Source organism: Canis lupus, chromosome 5, assembly GCF_003254725.2.
Source record: "Canis lupus dingo isolate Sandy chromosome 5, ASM325472v2, whole genome shotgun sequence".
NCBI lineage: Eukaryota > Metazoa > Chordata > Mammalia > Carnivora > Canidae > Canis > Canis lupus.
The window spans coordinates 54,810,360-54,834,627 of NC_064247.1; the positions used below are offsets into that span (position 1 = coordinate 54,810,360).

Sequence of the window (24,268 nt, forward strand, 5' to 3'; positions counted from 1 at the left end):
GGGCTGTGTTATTGGCCTCCAGCCTGCTGGGTGGTGTCTCCTCTCCTCTCTGCCACCTTGTTGACTTTTCCATAGGACAGAGTTACCTGTTGCGAGACTCCTACCCCAGGAGGTAGGGTGCCTGCCATGCTGCCATTTACGTCTTCCCTGGGGAGCAGCCCTTCGCCCCTCCCCTAGACCAGAGTTCCATCTTTGTGCATAAGCTTAGACTAGTATCCTTTCAACAAAGTGAGGATGGAAAGCATTTCAAAGCAAAATCATGCCCTAGTGGCCGCCAGTTAGGGCACCCACCCCGGGTTAAGGGTGGGTGTCGTAGACATGAGCTATAGCTCCCCTTCAGTTCTCTGGGGCCAGGGCTGGGTGTTCAGTATTCCTGGCAGGGCGCTGGGCCCAGTGGGTACTAGTTTGCTTCGAGGAGGGAGGCAGAGGCCTGGAGAAAGCTTGTGCCCCATGAACAGCTTCACTGACTGCTTCATTCCTTTGACCTCACAATACGACGTTTCATCTATGAGGTGGGGAGAGTGTAAGCCTCCACCAAGGATAGTTGAGTGTGATTTGTAGACCAGTTTCTCTCTGGAAAATGTTCGGTATTTGGTATTGATGATCCTGGAAAGGCTTGGCCAGGTCATGAACTTGAGCTGGGAGGGGCTGGGCTTTGGTTCCTGAAGGATGGGGTGGCTGCCCTTTTGTGGCTAGTTGAGGGGATTAGTATCAAAGGGCGTAGGGGCTGAGACCGCCTTCCCTGGGTGTTTGCTCAGAGGAGCCCATGCCTGCCTTGTGGGTAGCCCTGGGAGCTAGGACTCCAGCCTGTCGGTTACGTGGCTGCTCTGGCCACCCCCAGACAGCTATGTCTTTTTCTTGTGAACAACTTGGGTGTCAGCTCTAAACGTCGAGAATAGCTTGTCTTACCTGTCCGAGCAGGTTTCTGGTCTAGTAAGGATGATGGGATGAAAATACTGGTAGCTCTATCTCCAGTAGTCCCAGATCACACACAGCCAGGAATAGGCTCAGCCCATGGCGCTCAACTCTGAGGCCTCAGTGTGCAGCAGCCCCTTACAGGGTGTGTGTGTGTGCATGGGGTGGGGGTGGGAGGGTGGAGGGGCGGGTCTGCTGAGCTAGGGTGCCAGAAGGTATTCCTGTTTTTTAAAAACACTTGCTTGGCCCATCTAAATCCAACCAGGGCCCCATACTCCCTGCCCCCACAAGGCCCAGTTGCCTGGATTCCCATAACTCTTCTCAGCTCTACAACTAGAATCAGGGAGGGTGGTGCCTGCTTTTTATAGAAGAGGAAACTGAGGCCCAGGCAGGGAAGAGGCCGCCTTGATTGATGGAAAGAGGCCCCAGAGGCTCTTGAAAATTTCCCTCCAGCCCTCAGCAGCGGGCTGCTAGGTCTCACCTTGCTCCCAAGGCCGTTGCCATTAGCAACCAACTTCCCCTGTTGGTTCTGGGGGCCCTCGAGGGGAAGAGGGAAGAAGGTGGAAGCCAGGCTGTCAGTCAGTCAGGTGGCATTTGAGTGTCTGTGTCAGTGGGTTAGTGCAGGTGACACTGGGAGGAGGGCCTGGGCACATCAGAGCCATCCAGTGCAGAGGCCCGTTGGTTTGCTATTAATTGTTCCTAGTAACGGGGAAATTACATGTGGGGACACCTCACTTTGTGCAAAAAGATACCGTATCACTGTTAAACCATACACACCCAAAAATAGAAAAGGAGGAAAAGCAAAGACCAAGTAGAGGACGACTAAGCAGGAAGGTCTACTGGAGTCAGGTAGATTTGCTCTTGTCTTGGTCCAGCTGTTCTCTAGCTGTGTGTCCTTAGCTTAATTATCTGGCCCCTCTGAGCCTCAGTTTATCCATCCATAAAGTGGGTCACGGTATAGGTGTCTGTGAGCAGTGCAGATGTGCGATGGATGCTCAGCACCTTCCCTGGCACTCCTGGCTCCTCAGTAAAAGATGGCTGGCATAAGAACCGGAAACCTGGGAAGGGTGGCTTGCCAGTCACTTGGTTTCATTTATTGAATGTCATCTAGGTCCTGCCAAAAGCATGGTGCCCCAGGGGTACAGAACTGGGTGAGGATCAAGTTGATTGTCCTGAAGGGCAGGCAGATTGATTTGACAATCGACTGAATAGGTCAGAGTCAGTGCTGGGAGGGGGACCCAGGCCAAATCTGAGGGGAGCCCCGAGAGGGGTGTGTCTGGCTGCTTGAGGGCTTGGGAGGGCTTTCTGGAGGAGACGTTGCAGCTGGGCTTCAAAGAAGACAGAGACAAGTAAGTAGAGGAGAAGCATGTCTCAGGCAAGTGCAGATCTTTTTCTTAAGGGAGGACCTTGGACAGTGAACAGTGACAGTGGCTGACATGTGGGCTCTTAGTCTGTGCCAGGCGCTGGTCTTGCCTATGTGAAGTGACTTAATTCCCATAACCAACCTTCTGAGGCATGCACTGTCCCATTTTACAGTTGGAAACCTGGCCCTAGAGAAGTTAAGGGACCTTTCCAGGCTCACACAGCATGGAAGAGCCAGCATTCAAACCCCCCAGAGCCGGGATCCAGAGACGCCCCCCTCCTCCCCCCTGGCTTTGAGTCACTGTCTTGCCTGACAGGATCCAGATCTAGTCACTGAGAGATAGATGCTCATTAGCTAACTAATGGTATGACCCACTATTTGGGCGAGTTGAGGAGTCTTCCCGGCCTCACTTTCTTTATCTGTAAAACGAGAATAACCCATGTCCATGAAGCAAAGTAAGGTTCTTGGATGGAGTTTGCTCTGCGGGGCATGCTCAGAGAGTGCTTTGTGGGTTGGGAGCCGTCATCCCCAGCAACTCAAGGAGGGGTGGTTGCAAGGTAGAAAATACTCACCCGAAAGGCAGGCTCCCCTCCCCCACCCTTCTTGTTGGAGAAGCCAGGAGCCTATGAGACTTGGGCAGGATTAGATAAAATGTGGGCACAGTGCCCAGCACAGCACTGGCACGCGCACAGCCCCGGTAAACAGTAGTCATTTTCATTATTGTGTCTTATCTCTCGATATTAGTAATTATTATTGATGGTCCTCTCATCAGTCCTGTGGGGTGATGTTAGCCTCACTTTATAGGAAAGGAAACAGCTTGGAGGGTGGATAATGCATCCAGTCACAGTAATTGACAAGATGCACGGAGATTCTGAGTTGGGTGTGTCTCGCTCGCGTCCCTGCCCTCCCCTGTAACATCACGGAAAGGCTCCAGCAGGCCCTCCTGTGTGTCGTAAGGCAAGGCTTAGCATTTCACCAAGGCTTTCTCAGAGAGCCTTCCAGACATGCCGGTTGTGTAAGGTGAAGCCTGTTCATGGACATGTGGACTCCTAGTCTGTGCCAGGCTCTGGTCTTGCCTGTGTGCAGTGACTTCACTGCCATAACCAACCCTGCGAGGCAGGTATTATCCCATTTTTGTGGTTGAAACTTGGGCCACCGAGAAGCTAAAAGATGTTTCCAGGCTCCCACAGCATGGAAGACCCAGCACTCAAACCCCTGAGAACCAGACTCCAGAGACACCCCCCCCCCCCCCCCCCGCCCCACTTGGATGCTTGAGCTCATGATAGTGACTCTACTCCACCAGCAACGCAGTTACCCTGGGCACAGGTGTATGAGCCTGCCCTAAACCAGATCTTGGCCTAAACCAGATATGGACCTCCAACACCTGAGTCTTACAAGGACGTGCAGCTCCTATACAGAAAGTCCAGTTCAGTGACCCAGTACAGTTACAAAAATAATGCAGTGGAAGAAGTGGCCATAGCTTTGGGGTTGCCTGGCGGCTTTCTGGCATGGCCCTTTGCCAGACCGCAAGACCCCCTTTAGGTGGTCTTCTGGCAATGGTGTCATTGCTTTTCTCCCATCTCACCACTGCTGGGAAGAGGTGGTAGCCCTGTTGATTTGCAAACTGGGCTCTGTGGTCTCCAGGGCCTGTGTGCCCACAGCTTAGTGCCAAGCAATAATGGGAAGAATCCATGCAGACACAGGGACCCCAGTGTCCCTTTGTCCTGTGTGACGGGAGCAGAGAACCATTTTCAAGTTCAGAATTGAGCCTCGCCTCATCAGGGCTGTCACCCTCACAGCCACCACGCTCGTGCTAATTCTTTGTTGATTTAGAAGCCTCTTCAGGATCGTGTAGTGCCTCGGGGCCACTCTTGTGGAGAGGAACTATAATCCCTCAAATATCATAATCCCCTGCACTGGATACTTTAGAGCACGGTCTCTTGTACATGAGCTTGTCGGCACCCTCCAGCAGTCCTGGGGGAGTAATGGACAAGGCTTCTTATCCTGTTTTGTTGATGAAAAGGCAGGTAGGTGGCTTTTGTGACTTTCCCAAGTCACATGTCCAGTATATGATGAAGCTTAAAGTAAAATCCAATCTGAAGGGCTAGTCATGGTATAGAGGACAGATGGCACATGCTTGGCACACACACCAACACTCCTCCCTTGTTCATGTCAGACATTGCAAGTTGATCACGGTGACTCTTTTCCTTGTGCCCCAGGTTCACGATTATTTTCGATAGCACATTCAGCCAGCTATTGTTAGTTGAATAACATCGGCATGCAAGAGGAGTTCCTTGTCATCGGTGTCACACACCAGCTGGAAATTGGCCAGTGACGTCGTGTGCATTTCCTGGTTGTTTGGATTTCTAGATAAGTGAAAGTCAGATGTGTACTGTAACTGGATTCCAGTTGGAAGTCCTGTACCTTTCTGCCAGAGCCAACTGCCAGCCTCCAGAAGGCCCTGGAGAGGCTCCATAAGATGTGAGGTGGCTGACCGAAGAAGGGCTGCTTGAATTGAAGTGCCAGATGGGGATCCAGAAGGGGATGGAAGGTGGGACACACTAATTGCCAAAATGTGATCGAACCCTCCTGGTTGGAGGAAGCATAGAGGAGGCAGCACAGATGCCTTTCTCTTTCAGACACCTTGAGTTCCATTCCACACAAAGATCCTCATGGGTTGGGGTGGGGGTGGGGAATCCTGAGCGGTGGAGGGGTGATAACCTCAAGGGGTATGTGTGCCCAGGAGGCCATTTAGGGTGCCATCCTTGGGGATCCTATCTTGGCCAGAATGCCTGGGACATGTTCTTGGACTAGTTGGTGAGTCTGAATATCCAGGCCTGTGCTGGGCATCCTTCTATACCAGGTTTGAGGTGGAGGTTGAGTTTGAAGTTCTCATTCAAGTTGAACCTTGAATTCTGCATTTGACCTTGGATAGCCAGACCATGAGCACTTCTTCACCTCAGCCTTTCCTCCATGCTGAGCCACAGAAACCATCCGCCACGGTCACCTAACTAGTGGCTCTCTTGTTTTGATCGCATAACTCTTCAAACATCGGCCGATTTCTTGCTGCCAGCCTCCACATGGCTATTCTTGACCTTGGTTTCCAAGGTGCCTTTTCATCCGTCCACTTAGTTGCACAGACCCTCTCATCTCCCCCAGCACTGTCACCCCGCTCCCCACCTTCCTGCCCAGAGGCAGACTCCCTGGTTCATCCCCAACCCTAAACCCGTGGAGCGTCTTTTGGAGCAAGTTCAGCTCAAACTCTCACCTTCTCCAGGAAGACTGGCCCAGCCTCTCCATTTGAGATGACTCTTTCCCACATGAAATACAAATTTAAAGAAAGTCAACTGTAACAGTTAGAAGGGACCTTATAGGGCTTCAGTGGTTTTTCAACTTTTTTTTTTCTTTGTAGCAGGAGAGCCCTTTCTTTACATGAAGTCTTATGTGGAAGACCAAATAATAAAATAGAAAATGGAACTGTCCACTAGTGTAAGGGAAGCGAGGTGCTGAGGATCCTGCCCACTGAACTCTTCCCACCTTTATGCCTCCCCTCCTGGCCATCGTGGCCCTCTGATTTAATGCAGCTCCGGTGGAGAGGGTGCACCCGGGAAAAAGAGATGATGTAGCTGAAGATGCTCTAGTAGGTGAGAGGCACAGGGTCCCCATGCTTCCTGGCCACATCCGGGATACTTTCTAGTCCATCAGCATTCCCTAGCATTTCAGTGACATATTCAGACAGCTTTCAGTGAAGGGTCTGCAGCCAGATGCTCATGAGAAATGCAGGCGTAAGCAGTTTCCAAAATGTAGGGTGTCTCGAGTTCTTAGTGCATTGGGATGCATTGCAGATCCCAGAAGTGGGGTAGAGAAAGGGAGTGGGGTGTGGGTAGATAGTATAAAATACAGTGATTCTCAAACTTGTTTGACTACAGGACCTTATTTGGTTGAGGAATCCTAAAATGGTTTCAGAAATACTAAAAAGGGTGGGGTGGGGGGGACGCCTGGGTGGCTCTGTTGGTTAAGCATCCACCTCTTGATTTCAGCTCAGGTTATGATCTCAGGGTCGTGAGATAGAGCCCTGCGTCAGGCTCCCTGCTGGGTGTAGGGACTGCTTAAGATTCTTCTCCCTCCTCCTCTGTTCCTCTTCCCCCTTTTAAAAAAAAAAAAGAAAGAGGGAATGCTGCGTGGCCCAGTGGTTGAGCATCTGCCTTGGGCTCAGGGCATGATCCCGGGGTCCCAGGATTGAGTCCCACATCGGGCTCCCCATGGGGAGCCTATTTTGTTTCTCCCTCTGCCTATGTCTCTGCCTCTCTCTCTGTGTCTCTCATGAATAAATACATAAAATCTTAAAAAAAAAAAATACTGCAGGTGGGGAAGTGACTGGGTTGTGAGTTGGTGATCATCCCCGCCCCCCGCCACCCGACTACTGTTGGTCTAGTTGGCAGTCCAAAGACAAGTCTCTTTTCCCAGGCTGTGGCATAGCATCTCCATCCTTCATAGCTGTCTGTTCTTCACGAAGCTTCTGATTTGATGTCAGGTGAAGGGCTCTCATAAGCCTCCTCCCTTCTATGTCATTAGATACTTTCTGCCTTTTTCAGTGATCACCCAAGTATTCTGCTTCCCTGAGTGCAACATAATTTACCAGTCCCTTGCTATGGGATATTAAGATTGTTTCCAATTTTCTCATTCTGTAAACAACACAGAGGTGGACATCCTCATGGGTCAAGGTGTGCGCACATAGGATAGCATTCTTAGATGTGGAACAGTTGGGTCATATGGTATCCACAGCACACCTTATAACCACTAGTGCGTCAGAACTGCCACCACATTGCTTCACAGACGTCTGAGTTTCATTTGCCAGCATTGTTCCTGGCAAAGGTGCTAACCAGCAGTGTCAGGAGATGCCAGCTGCACTGGTAGCCTTGACCTCGGTAACCCACACCCGGGAAGTCAGTGCAGGGCCTCCCGTTGTTGGCTGTGCGGCCTTATCTGGCCAGTCTGGCGCTGGAGGGCTGGGACCCGGCCCTTGTTCTTTCTCCTCTTGCCCTGCTGAAGCTTGGCTCCAGTGGTGGGGACTGCATACGTATTAATTGATTTAGATTTAGAGGTTTTTCCCCATGTAAGAGCTCTGTAGTAGAGACCCATTTATCTGAATGTTTTTATGTCCCTGAAACCTTGTGCAAGAGGCACAGATTGGACTACGGAGACAATGGGACATCAGGGGCCTCATTTGCCAGAAGGTTTCTGTCACTGGTTTTATAGCCAGAATCTTGCCTGGCTCCTAAAGGGTGGTCGACCTTCTCAGAAGGGGAGGCTCGGGGCTGGGGGTTTATGGGCAGGAATGGTGGTTGATAGCATTCTTTTTTTTTTTGCCCGAGTAGATCATGTTGGAGAAGGACCATCTTGTGGATGTGGACTAGAAGAAACCCTTCAAAGCTAGGGGGGGCAGTGGCCATACTCTGGCCTCCTGTGTGCAGACCGCTACATTAGAGCTACTTGCCACTTAACGCGAGCCTCGTGAAAACTCAGGGTGAGGTCAGGTTCCCTTCCTGCTCAAGAGATTCAAGGCTCTGAGAATTTTGGTACCTTGAGCAGTATATAAGGAGAGAGATAATATTGAGACTGGCAGCCCGGTTTGTCTGACTCTAAAGCTGGACTGTACCAAGCCTTTTGTCCAGGAATCTCAACATTTTGTTAGAGTGAAATCTGAGTGGTTATAGGTCCTGCTGGAGATGAGTGTAACACGATTCTTTTTTTTTTTTTTTTTTTTGTAACACGATTCTTAATTTTTAATTATGTGATTAGTACCTAAGTACTTCTTGGGTTAAATATTGCTAAAACACAGAGGTGTATAAAATAAAACTTGAGGAGAATCTCCTTGCCCCCTAACCCTACCCCCACTGCACTTTTTCTTTGCATTTACATGTGTGAATATCTGCTCTGGTTCAGCCCTGAAAGCCAGTCCAGTTCTGGCCCAAGGCCCTATTGCATGGGTACTCTGTGTCTTTAATTTCAGCAAACCAGAATTAAACAGCAGCGTGCTAACTAACTCTGTAACTCTAAGTCACCCATCCAAGGGAGAGTAAGTGTCAGATCCCCCATCTAGTATCCTTGGGTAATAGTCTAGAGCATCATGGGGTTTTTGAGAGAATTATGAGAGAACAATGTAATGGCCCAGTATTGGTACCAGATGAAGGTACTACAAATGAAGGTACCAGAAAGTTACCTGGGTTGTGCTGCCAGTATTGCAGGATATGGGAATGGATGTAGTTAGTACCCTGCCCAACTCAGAGTCACGTGGACAACAATGATTATAAATAGCTGCGAATACAAAATAAGCTATAAGTCCTCTATAAATGCCACCAGAGGTGTTAGCAGCAGATGGAGCTACAGGCTCCAGTGCGGAGCAGTTAAACCATGGAAGGATTTCAGGAAGGCTTTCTGGAGGAAGTGCCTTCTAAGAAGGAGGAGTTGGGGGCCTTACTAATACTTATTTAGGCTTGACTTTGTGTCAGTATTCATATCATTGCACATAAACAGACTCATTTAGCCCACACGAGGAGGAAGTCTGAGGCCAGAACTGTATCGTAGCAGTGAGGAGTTAGGCGGAGAAAGGTTAAGCAGCCTGACCTAGGTCACAGAGCTGGTAAATGTCTGAGCTTAGATCGGAGCACAGGTATTTGGTGTTCTTCACGGCAGTGGTGCACAGCCTGCTGGATTTCCAGGACAGCCCGGCTGGAGGAGTGTAGCAACTAATGTGAGCAAGGCTGGGGTGGGGCGAGGCAGCTGTTGGCAGAGCTGGGAATGGCAGTGTAGGGGTGGCAGGAGTGCCAGTTCATGACAGGGCTGGATAGAGTGATTGCAAGCGGATAAAGGAGCACTTCCAGCCACTAATATCTATGGTAGATGGGCCTCCTCCTGCCTCTGTTCTGTCACTTGAGTGGGAGAGCATCTGCCTTCCTGGCGTCCACCTGCCTGTCCTGCTCTCGGGCCACTCGGTGGCTCATAGGCAAGCTTCTTGCTGTTCCTCAGTGGTAGCCCTTCCCTTTAGCTTCTCAAAGAATAGAATCTTACTTGTATTTTGGTCACTGCTGTGTTGAAGATTTTTAAGAAAATCTACCTCCAGATTAGTCTTCTACTAGCCATTACGCGCACACACACACGCATACCTTCCTTGAGGGAACCATGTTGGTAACACAACAGAGAGTGTCCTCGCCTCTTGTACCTGTGGCTGCCAAGGCCCTTTCGACATTGTGTGTGATGCCCTTGCACTTGGATTGCTTCACCGTGTGGCACAATGGAGCCTCTGTCAACATGCCAGCTAATTAATTTTCACTTTGTAATATTGCTTCATCTCCATGCACTGCTCACGTTGTCCAGTGTTTTCCCTAGTGCTGGTTTGAGGAAAGCTCTGGAAAGGGTAGATGTGGATTCTGACTCTCCCTCTTGTCCCTTCTATGAAGGCCTGGGTCTTTTCCATCTCCATTTCCCTCTCTACCCAATTTCCCACAACTGTTCTGGGGGAGAGTGCTGAGCACTCCTTTTGGGAGAAGTCTTAATTATTAGAGTGTAAAAATGAGCACAAACCTCACTAATTTGGTCTCCTCAAGGGCAGAGTTGCGTGAGAACCAAGAGAAGCTAGAATTGCAGGCAACTGGTAAAGAAAGACCATTTCAGTTCAGGACTGCCAAGTTCACTGCCACTGCGGTAAGAAGGAGTGGCCATCTGCCTGGGTAGGGAGAGGGCAGGATTTGTAATTAGCACATGTGCTTTGGGTATTTGGAAGGGGTATTTTCTAAAGGGCTTAAAATAGTCTGTCCTTTTGAATGTTAATTTGCTTAGACCATCCTATGTCCTCTTCCCCTCCCCATTTATTACATTGCTGATATTAAGCCTGGGCCAAACATTAATATGTTTGTAGAATTTAATTTTCTTTTTGTATTTTTTCCTGTCACTGTTTTTTTTTTTTTTTTTTTTAAGATTTATTTATTTATTAGAACACGTGAGTGGGGAGAGGGAGAGAGACAATCTAGAGCAGACTCCCCGCTGAACTAGGAGCCTAACGTGGGACTGGATCTCATGACTGCAAGATCATGACCTGAGCCAAAATCAAGAGTTGGATATTCAACCTACTGAACTACCCAGGCTTTCCTATCTGTGGTGTTTTGTTTTGTTTTGTTTTGTTTTATTTTTTATTATTATTATTATTATTATTATTATTATTATTATTATTATTATTTGGTCTGTGGTGTTTTATTGTGAGAAGCCTCACCTGTTGCTTTGTTGCTTTATGTTGAAAGGAGTGCTGGGTTGAAAGGCAGGAGGGACTTCCCGGTCTTTGTAGCAGTCTGACCCTAGCAGGTCACTTCTTCCTCTCTGTGCCTCAGTTTCTCCATCTCCAAAAGTGGAGGTGCTGAACTAGCTGTCCTCATTCTGAAACCCATTTATTATTACACGCTTTGTGTAGTGGATTGGTTGGACTCTGGTTCAGCAGGCTTTTTCTGTGAAGGACCAGGTAGTAAATATTTTAGGCTTTGTGGGTTGTATGGTCTCTGTTTCAACCACTCAGCTCTGCATCATAGCATAAAAGCAGCCATGTATAATTCAGAAATGAAGAGGTGTGTCTGCGTTCCAATAAAATTTTATTAAGAAATAATATTAAGAAATATTAAGGTGGTGGGTCACCAATTTGGCTCATGGACCTTAACTTGCCAAACCCAGCTCTAGAGTGTTCTCTTTGGATTTTGTAAGGTTTTCGTCTGCATGAGACTAGTCTGCAGGGAAGAATTTCTGACTTGAGTTACAGGACCAAATCTGAGCCTGACCTTGCCAGGAGCCTGGTCTGTTTCCCCTCTGGTAACTGGGGAGGTAGCCTGTCCAGCTTCTCTAGAGAGCAGGAGTACCTAACTATGCCAATTACTCTACTCTGAAGAGTTGTAATATATGGTAAATCCCAGCCTAAGTCTGATTAAGGAAGCTCTCTTACTACAAAACAGCAAACCTTTCCCTCTATCTTTCTCCTGTAGATCTTCCCTATGATATACCTTTACAGCGAGAGAGGAAATAAATCTTGCTTTTGTTGCTGTATGGCTTTCTTAGCATTTTATTTTGACATAAAAAAATTGGTGGTGGTGGGGTACCTGGGTGGCTCAGTGGTTGAGCGTCTGCCTTTGGCTCAGGTTGTGGTCCTGGGATCGAGTCCCACATTGGGCTTCCTGTAGGGAGCCTGTTTCTTCCTCTGCCTATGTCTCTGCCTCTCTGTGTGTCACCCAAGAATTAAAAAAAAAAAAAGGTGGTACACAGGGTGGTTTCAGGGACAACAGTATTGTGCTCCCCACTCATATACAGGTTGTTTCTTTAAGAGGCTACTTGTTTGAGGGCCTGAGGAGACTGTGGTTAGTGATGGGGGAGGGGAGGAGTATAAATAAAGGTTACCCCTCTTCTTTGTAACTGTCAGTGTGGTATCAGATGGCTGATTTGGTGGCAAGATTGTCTCACATTTCTTTGAATTGTGTTAAAATAATACTTTTGCTCCAGGTGAAGAAATGCACATTACTTACATCATTGCTGAAAGCTGTGTGTATCCTCCCTTGGCCTTTCCCTTTTAAATTGAGAAGGGAACACTTGTCCCCATTTCCCAGATTGGCAAAACAAGGCAGTGTGCTTTTAAGAGCTTTGCAGTTCTGGATTGAAAAATCTCACACAGCTACGACGAGCAAATGTCTTTATCATTTTCCTGTGGAAACTGAGATGTGACTCAGCAAATAGTCTCTGGGCGTTCAGGGCTCTGTGCTAGAGTGGGCTTCCCAAGGCCTGGTGCCTCCCTTCCCAGGAATGCCCTCCAGAGAGTGTCGCATCCTGATGGCTGATGGCAGGCTGGGAGGCCTCTGCCCCACCCCCCTCTCCCAGACTCTCCGTGTATGTAAACATGTGGCTGAGTGAACCAGCGGTGTGCTGTGCAGACACACTTGGAGACCACCCTTCACTCTGGCCCACTAGCCCCATCCCGGCAGATTCGTACTTCCGGGAGGCACGCAGCTCTTATAAATGGGAGGCTCTGCTATTATCTGAGGGGAGAGAAAGAGGGGAAAAAATTGACCACTAAAAGCAGAACAGACCTCCAGGGCAGCCTAGCATGTGGCTGAGATACTCTGGCAAATGTTTGGACAGCTTAAGAAGATAAACTGGGACTTAAAGAAAACCAACTACCTGGTCTATGAAAAAAGTTAGATTTGGGGACCTGCTATTTCCTGAAGCTTTCAAGGCTGGGAGCATATAGAGGGAGAAATGTCCCATTGGGTGTTCCTTCCTGGTGGACTGACTTCCTTCTGCGGATCACAGGACCCTGCCTCTGTGTAGGGCCCACCTCAGGGTACCCAGGGTGCCTCGGGGAGTCCAGGGTGCAGTGGAGGTCTCAGCCTGATGGTCACAGCCCAGACGCCTGTCCCCCACTCATTAGTGAAGACTGTTTTTCCACACAGCAACCCCTGGTGGGGTTGCCTGGCCTATTTTGGGGGGTCGAGAGGACTATTGGTGGAGAGTCTGCTCTGTGGAGTAGACCACTCAGTGGGCATGAGGAAGTTTTGTTTGTTTGTTTATAAGTAATCTCTACACCCAACACGGGCTTGAACTCACAACCCTGAGATCAAGAGTTGCACACTCTGCTGGCTGGGCCAGTGAAGCGCCCAGAGGAAGTTTGTTCTTAACTGAGCACCTATTTGTGTTGGGGATTGTCCAGAGGGGTGCAATATTGACATCAACCACCCAGCACGCTCTTGGGGAGCTGGGCCAGAGTGAGGAAATGAATGACCCGTGAGAAGAGGGAGGGTTTTTTCCCTTGTTAGGATATTCGCGTGGATGTGTTGATTGATGGTCTTCTCTGCTTGTCCTAACCACGGAGGTGAATACCTGAGTGAAGATAAGCAAATAAGATGCCAGACCAGGAATGAAAAGATGTATATGCTGTATTTTGCCTTAAGCCACCCAAGAAACCTTTGCCGGGCCTTAAGCCCCTCCTTCCTGAGCTGTTTTAATTATGCCCCCCAGTCTCTCTCCAGGAGAACTTCTGGTTGCACTTTCTTTTAGTGAGAAAGGGAGGGAGGGGTAAAGGGTGGGGTGCGTGGTGGGGGAGTTGACCACGCCTCCCAGTCAGGGAGAGTTAAAAAACGAGGCCTTTTACCTTTTAATGATAACGCACGTTGCCTGGCAGTATCATAGTGGTGTGAAAGGCCTGAATATGTCTGGTATGTCCAGTAAGGTCACTTGTCTTGATTTTGGCTGTCACTTCTGCTGTTCATAGATGCTGTGTTGATATATACCGCTGATTAGGGCCTTGCTTGTTTGCTGGCATCCGGCCTGTGGGGAGGAGGGTGAATGGGCTCCTCACCTCCTCCCTGAGGCCTGGGAGGGCTTGCTCTGTTGGGGGCAGCATTTCTCTGCTTGTTCCATGCCAGCCACCAGCATGGGTTGAATTTTGCAGCTTCAGAAGGGCTCTTGTCTACTTACTAGGGGTGGTCAGTTTTCCAAATATTTCCCCTTCTCTTCATTAAACCACTGTCTGTTCAGTCTTCTGAGAAGGGAGCAAAAAGCTCGAGATGAACTGCACATGGTAAACATTTACATCTTTGTACATAGGACAGGCCAAGTTACAGATTGTGAATCTTCAAATAATGTGACCTTGTGAGATGGTCTTGATTATACTTTGTCCCAAATTGGCATCTTCTCCTTAAGGGTAGAAGTAATTGTAAAGCCTAGAGCTGGAAATGACGTGGGTCCCTCTGTGAGTGAGGGTTTGTGGGGCCTTGCTCTGTGCTAACCTTAACCCTTTCAAGGGGCTTTTATGTGCATTATCCTATAATCCAGGCTGCAACCTGAACAGGTAGCTAGGCGTGGTCTCCCCAATTTGCAGATGAGGAAGTTGAGGCTCTAGGAGGTTCAATGACATTCCCTTAAGTCCTGTGTCTTGAGCTGAGCTGGGATTTAAACATTTGGGCTCCAAAGCCTGTGTTCTTTCTATGGCACCACACTGCCTCCTAGCTTCCTTCCTTGTGGAAGCTCCTGAGGGGACCCAGGCAGTCTTCTGATCAAAGCCATTTGTAGGCCAGCTCACCTGGATCACAGACTTTGGAACATATTAGAGCTGGCTGGGGACCCCTGAGCCCGGTGGCATTAACATTTTCTGGTTGAGAAAAGATGGCCTGTAGAGAGAAGCGATGTGCCAAGATCGTACAGTGAATGTGTTTGCTCGTGCTTTTACGATGTTTGTTGAGTACGAACCATGTGCCAGTGTTGTACCACATTATTGAGGATAAAGCAGTGAACAAAACAGACAAAAATTCCTACCCCTGTGGAGCTCAAATTGAGGGTTCCATGTTCCCATGCCATAGCTTCTTACCCTAAGCTTCTAGACAGCTCCTTTATCCCACCATAGAATTGGAGAATGCAAAAATAATTTTCATGTAATATTTTGAGCCTGAACACAAGGAGAGAGGTGAATCAGCGGGAGAAAAGAAGTTACGTAATTGACTCTAAAACTAAGGGAGAAGATACTTGGTTTGCCTTTTTTTTTTTTTTTTTTTAAAGATTTTATTTATTTCTTTATGAGAGACAGAGCGGCAGAGACATAGGCAGAGGGAGAAGCAGGCTCCCCATGGGGAGCCCGATGTGGGATTCAATCCCAGGACCCCAGGATCACCACCTGAGCCAAAGGCAGATGCTTAACCACTGAGCCACCCAGGTGCCCCACTTGGTTTGCTTATTCGTTTTAAATACCTGTTCTTTCTATAAGTATTTCTTGAGCACATGTTATGTGCGGGGCACTGTTCTAGGTCCTAAGCATTCAGCAAGTAAATGAAATTCTGAGTAGCGATTATAATATACTTGGTTCTCACTGATACCCGGCAGGGCGTGGAGGTCGTGCTTTGACTCCGTGGTAACCCTCTGATTCGTGATCGGAACAGTTTTCCCTGTAGGTGGTGAGTGTTGACTGCTCTTTGCAGCTCACCGTCCACCCTCAGCATGCCAGGTTGTAGGATGCTGGCGTACGATGCCTACGTGGCAGCTTGCCCCCTTAAAATGATGAGTGCCGGTCTGCCTCATTTCTTATATGGGGTCTGCTCCCCAGCTTGCTATCTGATTCTGTGCTCTGCAGAGGCACCCTAAGCATTTTAGTGTTTACATAATGGAGCTTTCTTACTTAGCCATGGTCTCAGTTGCCACCTGCAGCTTTTGCCAGAAAAACAGTGACCTCTGCAGCCCGCAAGAATTTGACCAAGGTTGTCTCAGGGAAACTTTCTGTTGATAAAAAGCCCTCTGTAGGTTAGGGGCAGGAAGAACATTTTCAAGTCCTCCTTGGGAGTCCTACACTTTTTTTCCCCTTGCTTTTCTTACCCCCCCCCCCCTTAAGGAAAAGCTATTTTAAAATATGAAAGGCCCGAATGCTTCCCTCTGCATTTCCCTGCCATCAGCATTTTATCAATTGATAACCTCTAAAGTCCCTTCTGAACTTGAGCCTCCCTGGCCCAAGTTTTCTCTCCGGCATCTGCTTCATGTTCAGTGATGGGGAACTCACCACCTGATGGGATGGCACGTTTCAGTTTTAGACAATTAGAATTAATTCTAATTGTTCTTGGTATTACCACCACCAAGTAGAAAGATGCCCTCTTCTTTATGCTTTTTTTTTTTTGGGGGGGTGGTTAATTATAGCAACTCATTCATGTTCTCTGTTCTTCCCATAAAACTTCTCCGCCTCCACCAATGGGTTTCCATTTAAAATAGCTCCTGTTCTGTTTTGGAAGGCTTCTCTCCTGGCTTCTGGTTTGCCAATGTTCTTCTGAAAATGTGGCTTCCAAAACTGACCTCCAGCCCCACTCTTTGGCCTGGCACCCTCGAAGTGTCTGGAGTTGGCAAGAGGGAGAAGTGTGGCAGGGGCGAAGATGCTCTTGAGTCAGGAGCTGGCCGTGATCCGCTTTGCTCTGTGGTAGGTATTAAGTACGTTCCCAGGCCTGTTTCCTGCTTCCAAATGCCAACATCCCTGCCTCTTATGTGAGGTTTAGCTTAATCCCCAACCTTACCTAAATGTTACTTCTATTATTATTCAGAGCTGTGGGTAGAATTTCCCTGTGTTGTTGAGAGCGTGGGTGGGTGGGGACGTGGTAGCAGGGTGCCCACTCTGCCTGGAATCCTCTTTGCTGGGTCCTTTGTTCCAAAGCCCTGTCTGGCCAGGATGGTGATTCTCTCCTGATGTTGCTTGTTAGGGTGTCTTCAGATGTTAGATGGGACCACTCCCTTGGTTTACATCGGGGGATACTGTGGGCCAGAGGTTAGAAATCAACTTGTACCCCGTTCTCCTGTCACATGGCAGGTTAAGTTAGGTTTTGTGGCTGGAAGCCAGGCTTCTTGTCTCTTTTCCTGGTGCTTTCTAACCTGGAGCAAGGCCAGAACTGCAGCCCCCTACGACAGGGTCTTTAGTTTAACAGTTGTGGAATTGTCAGTGAGGCTTCTGGCTGGTTTGCCTTGGCCATTGGCTACTGGGGTTTGCACAGAAGCCCTATGACTCTGCCCTTGCCTTTGTCTATCTCCACCTGAACTGGGCACGCTGGCCAAGCCTCAGGGGTGCACCTGATGAGAGTCTAAGAGTCCAGCATTTCCATCAAATACCGAGGGCCTGCTGAGCACAGGCAGGGGTGGAGAGCTGGTGGTGCACAGAGAAGAGCTGCCAGATGAGAGGTGTTCCTCGAGGGCAGACAGGTGTGTTAGTCCTCATGCTTGTACGCACAATGCCTGGCACATAGTAAGTGCTCAGTAAGGATTTATTGAATGAACCTAAGGATTTGGATACATGAGACCAAACAATGGATAAGCTTGGTGGCAGCCTGCCCATCTGGAGGGTTACAATGGAAAAGCTGATTTCCTTTTTATCTCCCAAATGTTCTTGGAGCTCCTGCCCCATCCTGGACACTGCAGAGGGATGTAAATGTGTGGTCACAGCCCAGCCCTTGAGTAGGTTAGGGAAGGAGATTCGACTATAAGGACACCCCCGTGTCTGGATGGTATGGGGAGTATTCTGTGAGCACTGATTGCCTAACTGCCTTGGCTTTGGAGGGTCCTTCTCCAGCTCTTTCTGGAGGTATACCCCCAGGTATCACGGTAGCCAGTGCATGCAGCCCAACGATAAAACTCTAGCCGAAGTATTGCCTTTCCTCTTGGCAGGGACAGAGCTTCCCCCACCCCACAGCCTCTGCTCAGCTCCTCTTTAACCTGACTGACTGCTCTGCGTGTGGAAGGCCTGGGTGACAGGTGAACATGCTAATAAAAATCATCCCTCCTCTCCAGGCGCTGTGCCGTTTGTGGTACGTTTTGTTAATTACTTGGCAGAGAGAACATTAGGACTTTAATATACTGGACTGGATTTGCTCCCAGGTGTCCAGCTGCATGGGTGACAGGTGGAGGTGGCCAGGCTGGATGGACAGTGGTTGAATATGGGGCAGGGAGTTAAGGTGACAGGGATGGGAAGGGTTGAATTTTCTCCTTTTTCTCTGCTAATAGTGTTGGGACACTGGCAAGGCACCCCCTTCCTGCTCTCCAAGAAAACCTACTGAAGCACTCCTGACCCCCATGTTGTACATCCTGCCCCCCACCCAACTTACTTTTTAAAAAAATATATTTTAAAAATTTATTTAAGAGAGAGAGAGAGAGGAAGAGGGCAAGCCCATGTAAATATGGGGAAGGTTCAGGGGAAGAGAGAGAGTTTCAAGTGGGTTCTGCACTGAGTGCTGAGCCTGTTGCCATTGCCAGGCATGATCTCACGACCCTGAGATCATGATCTGAGCTGAAATCAGTCAGATGCTCAACCAACTAAGCCACCCAGGCGCCCCTCCCCCCCAACTGAATCTACTGCCTTCTGTCAAGCATGGGGTTGTGGTGTGTGTGTGCAGCATTTGTCCAGTGCCTGCTGTGGGGGGGGGGGCGGGAGTGTGGCAGGCAGTGCTGTGCTAGGCACTCTCGAGAGACATGGGCAGCACCCTCCATCCCCTGCTGCTGTCCAGCCTGTCCTTTGGGTCCCAGGGTGCCTGCTTCCTTTTCCCCCTCCCTCCTGTGCCTTTATTAGGCTTTGTCTTTGCTCTCATGTGGACTTAGCCCCTTCTTGCTTCCCTCCTTCCAGAGACCTCTTCTCGGCCTCTGGGAAACCACACAGGACCCCCCATCAGTCGGACTGTGGGTCAGGAGCCTCTGCTCATGCTTACTGGCCCTATTCCCTTTCTCCTTCATGCCCCCCCCCACAACAGACAGTGTGGTGTGAGGTAAAGGGGCTGGCTTCACCCCCTAGTACTGGAGTCTGGCTGGTGTTTTTCTGCCCCTGCATGGTTTCATTAAGTTTCTCCCATCAAATCTGAGAGGCTGAGGAGAGTCATTTTTAAGATTTATTCCTGAAGGACCCAATGAACTCTGGTCGTGGAGCACAAAGAGGGTTTAGTGGCTGGGGGTTGGGGGTGTGTGTGAAAGACCTTCCCCCTGAAAGGAGAGAGAGAGTAGCCTGGACGATTGAGGGAGTGGATGCTCCTGCCTGCGCATCCCCCACGCCTTGCAGATGTGGGGGGATCAGAGGAGGGACGGAGCGACCCCCAGAGCTCTGGTGCTCCAGTGCCTTGGAGGCTGTATGCAGTTTCCAGGAGCCGTGCGTGTGTGCGTGTGTGTGTGTGTGTGTGTGTGTGTGTGTGTACTGGGCAGGGGGGGGGGCGCGGGGGGGGGGCTGCAGGGAGGTGGGAGCTTGTTTGGCAGCAGGCGTCTATCAGACAACTGGAAAGTGCCAGTGCTTGCCTGGCCATCTGTCCCCCTCCGCCTGGCTCCTGTCCGCCTTCTGCTTACCACAGAAGGGCCCGGCAAAGTCTGCAGCGCAGGGGCACAGAGCCTGGCCGGGAGGGGCAGGCACAGTCCCGTCCTGGCTTTGTTTATTCTCATCTTGTCCTGGCTCCCGCGCTTTGCAGGAGTTGCCAGGTGCATGAAAAGTTTGCTGTGCGGCACCCATCGTGGTGGTTCTGTGGCTGATGGCAAGGTGGATGTGTGCTACGTTTCTCTTCTGCATTGTCTGTTTGCTTAAGTGGGACCTTCGCCCTTCCCCCTGCCCGCTGCTTTTCTCCGTCCTTGCTTTAATTTGTAAAAGCACAGCCAGAGCCAGCCAACTCTCCATGGTTTGGGCTCGCCTGCACACTACCCTCCTCAAGCTAGTTAAAGGGTTAAAAATTATGGGGAAGTTCAGCCGGCACTTGCAAGATATGGTTGCCGTAGCAACAGGCCTTCTAATCTGGTAGGTGACCTGAGAGACTGGAGAAGATGTAGGGGTTGGTTTGGCATTTCATTATTTCATGAGGCTGCCTCTCCAGCTGGTTTCTCTGCTGAGCTTAAAGCTTGCTGTTCCTGCCACTAGAATTACTGGCACATTCCAAAACAACAGTGTTGATGGCACTAGCAGTGCGTTAATGGGGGTCTGGCCAGGCAGGGTGGGCGGAGGAGAGAGAGCTGGGTTCCAGGAACCCTAATGTGGGACTTGTCCCCTTGCACAAAGAGGAGGGTGTGGATAGAAGACTGCACTCCGGTTCATTTTCCTGCATACAATAGCTGCCTTCTTGAAACACCACCGTGTAAATCGAATCCTGTTTCCTAGTGCCCTCAGAGGGGACTGGCTTTTTAGAAGGATTTTCAGGGAACGTCTTTAGTTGGACAAGAATCCTTAAATTTTGGGGGTCCTATTTAAGGTCGGGGGAGACCCCCCCATTGCAATATTTACACTGGGTTCCCTCCTTCTGTATATACCTCCAGATGGACGTGGTCCAGAAATTCAGTTCAGTTCAGCACATGAGTTGCATGTCTCCTGTGCTCCCAGCCTGGTGCCCAGAGCAGAGAGAAGTAGGACAGGATAGTTAGTCTCATTCGTTCACTCAGCAGATGTTGGTTAGAGGTTGCATGTGTTGGGCCCTGCAGAGAATGGACAGGTCTCATCATGGTCCTGGCCAGAGAGGCTCCTAGTCTGAGGGACCTTCCTTTAGAGTGACCTTGTATTGAGGACACCTTTCTCAGAGGGGTCGGCTCTGTTTCTCCTCTCTTCCCCTTGGCTGTAATTGCCCAGAAATCCATGGGCCTGATAATTGGCATGTGTAGAGGCTGTGCTTTCCTAAGCACTGTGTCCTGTGCAGAGTTACATGTTAGCCTGGGCCCAGGTTCAAAGGGATTTCCAATTGGTTGGCTTCTTGGGTTTCTTGCTTTTCTGAATTTCTTCCCTCTAGAGAGGTTGAGTGTGCCTGGGGTTTGTCAGGGAATTTTATATGGCTTACTGCCTCTCCCCATTGAGAGAGTTAGCTCTGTGCAGAGAGGTCTGTGGGTTAAAGGCCCAGAGGACAGCTATGGAGGCTCACTGTTCCCATTTCATAGACGCAGAAGCTAAGGACCAGAAGCAATGGCATATTCCACTCCTGGGGCTTCTGGATCCCACACAGGGACTTTCCCCTGCTATACCAGGTCCGTGTTGGACCGTCCCATCTACTGTGTGTATGGCAGGTGTGTGAGAAGGTTGGGCTGGAATGTGTCTCTTGATGGGTGGGAGTTTGAGGGATTGGGAGGTGCACCTACACTGCAGATGATAAAAGGACATGCATCCTCATAAGATCAGGAGAGTCCATAGGCAGTAGGATTACAGTTCAGAGGATCGTTTGGGGCAGTGGAATGAAAGAGTCACCCATTGCTGGCCAGCATGACCCCGTGTTGGGATGTGGGAGTATTCTTGGGAGGGCACATGGTGTGCCACCTGCAGCTGAGGGCCCACGGCCAGCCCAGCTTCTTGTGCCCGTGTACTTTGGGTGGTCAGTCTCCTCTGCACCACAGTCTTCCACCTGTAAAACACTGAAATTGACCTCATCGTCCTCCATCCCTCTCCCATCACTCAGTCCAGGTCTGGGGATGGAAGCAGCGTCTTGGCAAAGTCTCTTTGTACTTCTGGACCTCAGGCTGGCTTTTTGGTCACTGTAGAAGGTGGCTTTAGGGTTTTAGCTAGTTTTTATCTGGCTTGTGTTAATTTGTCCATTTCAGGCATTTTAATGCATTTCAAGCCCTCGCCTTTGGGCGGCACTGTGGGGGAGACAGGGGTCAGGCCACATCTTGTGGGCAGCCTTCTGCCCACTTTTGTCTGTCTTCTGTGGAACCTAGAGAGGTTGATCAGAATTGGGTTCTGATTCTCAGGTGGTTCACCTGGATACTCTAAGTTTTAATTTTCCTACGGGGAGAGATCTTCTTGGCTTAGGGGTGGGAAGGCCAGATCAGGTCCACAGGGCCTTTACAAGTGAAGCATCTTAGAACAACTAAAGGAAGAGATCTTCAGGATTGAAGCTGCTGGGATTGGGTTTTGTGTGTGTGTGTGTGTGTATTAAGGGTAAGTCACTGGGTGGAGTGGGGGCACATGGGTTGACGTGAAGATTTCTGGGACCTCTAGGATATAAAAGTGGAGGTGATTTTGTTCTTTCCCACTTTGACTTAGATTTTTGTCCAAAATTCTTTCTCTCACAATGGGCCTGATTTCCATGGAAAGAATAGATGTGCTGTGTTGTAATTAGAGCGCCGAAGCCTGGTTAGATGCAGAATAAAGAAAACAAACTGTATTGGCTCCAGAGCTGGCCGAGGCCCTCAGAACCCTGCCCTCCCCCATGGCAGAGGTGTATGGAGAGCCTCAGTGGTTTCCTTATGGATGAGGAAACTGATGGCCACACAGAGGATGGACTACTTGAGGACCAGCTCTTCCCTCTGACCTTGTGCCCCCAGTTTTCTCCTAGAGTTCTCAGGTTTGCCATTCAAGGGATGCCCCTCGGAGTCTGCTTATATTCTATGGGGTTGGGTAGGTTTTGTGCTTGTTGTAAAGTGGGGGGAATCTTAGTTGAGCCTCATGGATTTTGTTGAGGTTCTTCTATCATGAACCATCCTCTATTTTAGAGCAAAAAAAATTGGCAAAGAATTTACCCCCATAGGGATGCCTGGATGGCTCAGTGGTTTAGTGCCTGCCTAAAGCCCAGAGTCCTGGGATTGAGTCCCACATTGGGCTTCCTGCATGGAGCTTGCTTCTCCCTTTGCCTGTGTCACTGCCTCTCTCTCTGTGTCTCTCATGAATAAATAAATAAAATCTTAAAAAAATTACCCCCATATTGACGTTTTAAAGCAGTTGATTGAGATTGGGGGGAGGTGGTTCTCAAATTTTGCATTATTCTGTGTATTTCTGCCAACAGTAATAATAGTAGTGAGTACAATGCCAATCATGGTAGATCCTCGGATGGTCATAAAGATGAGTGAAATGCAGCTGCTTCCTGCCCAGAGCCTGGTGAGGTGAGATTCAGGATAGCCACCCACGTTTTCTGTTTGCCTTGTTATGTTAATGTTGCCATAGTAAGACATGAAATGGATGACTTTCTTCTCTAGAGAGTGGGAGGTGAGGGGAAGAGAGGTGGGGGTTTGGAGATGAGACGAAGCCTCATAGGAAGTGTGGGGTGGATGCAGACCCAGTGCGGACAGTTTCTGACAAAGGTTCTCTCAGGAATTTTTGTGGAAAAGTTTGACTCCTTTTCACAATGTCACTTGAGGAAACCTCCATACCTACCAGCCAAGAAATTTGGACACATTCAGTTTTTCTGGAGTATGTCACTTCCTGGGGTAACAGGTGACTTCTTGCTAGGTGAAGTAGGACTTGAATCAATTTCCTTCAAACTTCCTAAGATGTCCTGTGCTAGTTTCTGAAGTTTTGTTTTGTTAAGATTTTATTTATTTATTTATTCATGAGAGACAGAGAGAGAGAGAGAGAGAGGCAGAGGGAGAAGCAGGCTCCATGCAGGAAGCCCGATGCAGGACTTGATCCCGGGACTATGGGATCACGTCCTGAGCTGAAGGCAGATGCTCAAGCACTGAGCCACCCAGGCATCCCTGAAGTTTTGGGTTTTGATGAGGAAACTAGTATCTTTAGGCCTTTGGTCCTTTCATGTACCTTGATCTCCATGTAGCCCAAGGCTGTGCAGATTGACGGTGCTTGCTAAGTTTTTATCTTTCATAATAAGGAAGCCTATTTGCTGAGAGTTCCCAGTTTCTTGGGAGTTCCTTGTGGAGAATAAACCTTGAAATGTTTGGATGGGTGATGGGTAGGTGGGAGGGTGGGTTGGGTGGATGGCTGGCTGCTTGAGTGGGTTGAGAGTGCTGATCCAGGCTTGGGTGAGTCAGAAATCTTTCCAAAATGCCACGTTACATTTGAGGACTTCTCGACATCTGAGTGTACAGGCAACAAGCAGGTCCTGAATCTCATGAGGGCCTGTGAAGTTTCTGACCATTCCCTTATAGCATCTGCTGCATGTTCCTTCTTATTTAGGTGAATCTGTTGAGGAACCTTGTCCTATGTGAGTATCTCCTATGCCAGAGGAATATGGAATAATGAAGGAGGATTGTTTTTAAAGCTTAATTTATATTTAAATTATCACAGCTTTACCCTTGAGATCTGTGAATTTTTAGCATTTGTGGCTTCAACAATTCACAAGTGACAGGAGTAATTTATAACCTCCCTGAGCATAACTCTGATTATTGGCCTGAGAGGCAGTTTGGCCCTCTCGTCACTGAGCTGGTGGGTAAGCCTGGTACACTGTCCAGTGCCCACAGCTCTTGGGTGCTGCTTATTCATACATAATCTAATTTCATCCTTATAGTAACTGGGAATTGGGTGTAATTGCTGTGGCTTTACACCTGAGAAAACTGAAGGAATTAAATGTCCTGTACATGCTCATTCTGAAAAGCAGAAGAAAAAGTCACCCCATCATTCCACCACTTAAACGAACGTTGTGCTAACTTCTTTTGGGGGGGTGTGTAATGGGGGTTGTATCTCCTGTCAGGCTTTTTGCCTAAGATCTCATTCATGTAGCATTTTTGCATAATCATGTTCTAGTCAGAAGACTCTCATTACAAAAAATACCAGTTAAGAAG

The 24,268-nt window shown here is 49.0% G+C and overlaps 1 protein-coding gene across 7 annotated transcripts in view; it reads left to right on the forward strand.

Annotated features, from left to right (window-relative positions):
• The window catches only part of SSBP3 (single stranded DNA binding protein 3), a 164,342-nt gene that overhangs the window by 29,356 nt on the left and 110,718 nt on the right, over positions 1-24,268 (forward strand). The window contains exon 2 of one of the 7 annotated variants that reach the window (XM_035716468.2): positions 16,072-16,253. The exons of the other annotated variants lie outside the window; for them this stretch is intronic. Within the exon in view, the coding sequence (XP_035572361.1) occupies positions 16,072-16,253 (182 nt within the window). The remainder of the gene's footprint in view (positions 1-16,071; positions 16,254-24,268) is intronic. 7 annotated transcript variants of the gene reach the window in all.